The following is a 3,235-nucleotide window of genomic DNA, read 5'->3' as shown; positions in this document are numbered from 1 at the left end:
ACCGGGATCTTTGTAATAGTCGTGTCTGTAAGATGAAAAATGTGTTCTTAGGAAAAAATCATTTTTTTCTCGGTACCTGTGTTTTTGTAATAGCCGTGTCTGTAAGATGTACTAAAGTAAAAAGTTTGAAAAAATGCTTATTTTTTCTCTCTCTCGATAACTGTGTGTGTTTGCAATATCCGTGTCTGTAAGATGTAAGTTGTTAGATTTGGAAAAATCCTATTTTTTTTCCCGGAACTTGGGTCTTTGGAATAGCCGTGTCTGTAAGATGTAAAGTGCAAGGTTAAAAGAAAATCGTCTTTTTTTCTCATAAACTGTGTGTTTGTTATTGCTGTGTGTGTAATAAGTAAAGTGCAAAATCCGAAAAAAATTCTCTTTTTTTTGGGAAATTGTTTGTTTGAAAAACCCGTGTTTGTAAGATGTTTTTTTACTCTGAACCTGTGTGTTTGTAATAGCTGTGTCTGAAAGATTTATACTGCACGGTTTTAATAAAAATCCTATGTTTTTATCAGAACCTGTGTGTTTGTAATTACCGTGTCTGTAAGATGTAAATTGTGAAGTTTAAAAATAAATATTCCTTTGTTTCTCTCGGAATCTGTATAATTATAAAAGCAGTGTCTGTAAAAAACGTAACATAAGGTTTGGAGAAAATATTTTTTTTTTTGAGGAACCGGGATCTTTGTAATAGTCGTGTCTGTAAGATGGAAAATTTGTTCTTAGGAGGAAATCATTTTTTTTCTCGGTACCTATGTTTTTGTAATAGCCGTGTCTATAAGATGTACTAAAGTAAAAGGTTTGAAAAAAAAATGTTTATTTTTTTTCTCTCTCGATAACTGTGTGTTTTTGATATCCGTGTCTGTAAGATGTAACGTGCAAGGTTTGAAGAAAATCCCCTTTTTTTCTCGTAATTTGTGTGTTTGTAATTGCTGTGTGTGTGAAATAAGTAAAGTGCAAAATCCGAAAAAAATTCTCCTTTTTTTTGGAAATTGTTTGTTTGAAAAACCCGTGTTTGTAAGATGTTTTTTTTTTACTCTGAACCTGTGTGTTTGTAATAACTGTGTCTGAAAGATTTATACTGCACGGTTTTGAGAAAATCCTGTTTTTCTCAGAACCTGTGTGTTTGTAATTACCGTGTCTGTAAAATGTAAATTGCGAGGTTTAAAAATAAATATTCCTTTGTTTCTCTCGGAATCTGTATAATTATAAAAGCAGTGTCTGTAAAAAACGTAACATAAGGTTTGGAGAAAATATTTTTTTTTTTAGGAACCCGGGATCTTGTTATAATCGTGTCTGAAAGATGGAAAATTTGTTCTTGGGAGAAAATCTTTTTTTCTCGGTACTAGGTTTTTTGTAATAGCCGTGTCTGTAAGATGTACTAAACTAAAAGGTTTTTAAAAAAGTGCTTATTTTTTTCTCTCTCGATACCTGTGTGTTTCTGATATCCGTGTCTGTAAGATGTAACGTGCAAGGTTTGAAGAAAATCCCCTTTTTTTCTCGTAATTTGTGTGTTTTTAATAGCCGTGTCTTTAATTTGTAATGTGCATGATTTGAAAAAAAAATTCACCTTTTTTTTTCTTCTAATACCTGTGTGTTTCTAATAGCCGTGACTGAAAGATTTAAACTGCAAGGTTTTGACAAAATGCTTTTTTTATTTCTTTCTCAGAATCTGTGTGTTTGTTAAAGCCTTGTCTGTAAGATGTAAAGTGCAAGATTTAAAAAAAAAATCCTCCTTTGTTTCTCTCGGAAGCTGTATGATTGTAAAAGTAGTGTCTGTAAAATATGAAATGTAAGGTTTTACTCTGAACCTGTGTGTTTGCAATATCCGTGTCTGTAAGATATAAGTTGTTAGATTTGGAAAATCCTACCTTTTTTCTCGAAACTTGGGTCTTTGGAATAGCCGTGTCTGTAAGATGTAAAATGCAGGGTTTGGAAAAAAAAAATTTTTTTTATCTCGAAACCTGTGTGTTTGTAACAGCCTAGTCTGTTAGATGTTAAGTGCAAGGTTAAAAGAAAATCGTCTTTTTTTCTCGTAAACTGTGTGTTTGTAATTGCTGTGTGTGTAATAAGTAAAGTGCAAAATCCGAAAAAAATTCTCCTTCTTTTTTTTGGAAATTGTTTGTTTGAAAAACCCGTGTTTGTAAGATGTTTTTTTACTCTGAACCTGTGTGTTTGTAATATCTGTGTCTGAAAGATTTATACTGCACGGTTTTGAGAAAATCCTATGTTTTTCTCAGAACCTGTGTGTTTGTAATTACCGTGTCTGTAAGATGTAAATTGTGAAGTTTAAAAATAAATATTCCTTTGTTTCTCTCGGAATCTGTGTAATTATAAAAGCAGTGTCTGTAAAAAACGTAACGTAAGGTTTGGAGAAAATATATTTTTTCGAGGAACCGGGATCTTTGTAATAGTCGTGTCTGTAAGATGGAAAATGTGTTCTTAATAGAAAATTTTTTTTCCTCGGTACCTGTGTTTTTGTAATAGCCGTGTCTGTAAGATGTACTAAAGTAAAATGTTTGAAAAAAAAATGCTTATTTTTTTTTTCTTTCGATACCTGTGTGTTTTAGATATCCGTGTCCGTAAGATTAAAACTGCAAGGTTTTGGGAAAATCCTTTTTTTCTCGGTACCCGTGTGTTTGTAACAGTCTTGGCTGTAAGATGTGAAATGCAGGGTTTGGAGAAAATCTTCTCTTTTTTTCTCTGAACCTGTGTGTTTCTAATAACAGTGTCTGTAACATGTAAAGTGTAAGGTTTGGAGAAAATAATTCGTTTCTTTTTTACTCCGAACTTGTTCACTCGCAGGAAAAGATATGGCCCGCCTGCCCGCACTAACTACCGTCTGATTGTTGAGAAATTGTCCAGTCGCTGTAGCTGGCAAGACTTGAAGGATTACGTGCGGCAAGCTGGAGAAGTCACCTTTGCTGATGTGCACAAGCAGAACAGGAATGAGGGGATTGTGGATTTCGCCACCTACCGAGACATGGAGAATGCCCGGCGTAAGCTTGACGGGACTGAAATCTATGGTCGTAAGATCAAACTGGTGAAGTCTTAGCCCGCATAAAGCACTACCGATATGGGGAATCAGCAAGGAAAAGGACTGATGAATATGGACTTGAGAATTGTAGCTGCATGGAAAAGGACTGACGAATATGGACACTAGAGTAACTTTGCCTGTGGGAAAAAAAACGTAGTTCTGAGTTAGTAGACATTTAACTTTGTATTAGATATTCTAGGCCGC

General features: G+C 34.1%; 1 protein-coding gene across 3 annotated transcripts in view; it reads left to right on the top strand.

Moving 5' to 3' along the window:
• LOC118411005 (serine/arginine-rich splicing factor 6-like) overlaps nt 1–3,129 on the top strand; it is an 18,584-nt gene extending 15,455 nt beyond the window's left edge. For all 3 annotated transcript variants that reach the window (XR_004830631.1, XM_035813002.1, XM_035813010.1), the window contains one exon: nt 2,800–3,129. Coding sequence is in view for 2 of the 3 variants with exons in the window: in XM_035813002.1 (XP_035668895.1) it covers nt 2,800–3,049 (250 nt within the window). In the remaining variant the exon portion in view is untranslated. The remainder of the gene's footprint in view (nt 1–2,799) is intronic.
• The last annotated feature ends 106 nt before the right edge of the window (nt 3,130–3,235 follow it).

Source organism: Branchiostoma floridae, chromosome 1, assembly GCF_000003815.2.
Source record: "Branchiostoma floridae strain S238N-H82 chromosome 1, Bfl_VNyyK, whole genome shotgun sequence".
NCBI lineage: Eukaryota > Metazoa > Chordata > Leptocardii > Amphioxiformes > Branchiostomatidae > Branchiostoma > Branchiostoma floridae.
This window is presented reverse-complemented; position numbering and strand designations above follow the sequence as displayed.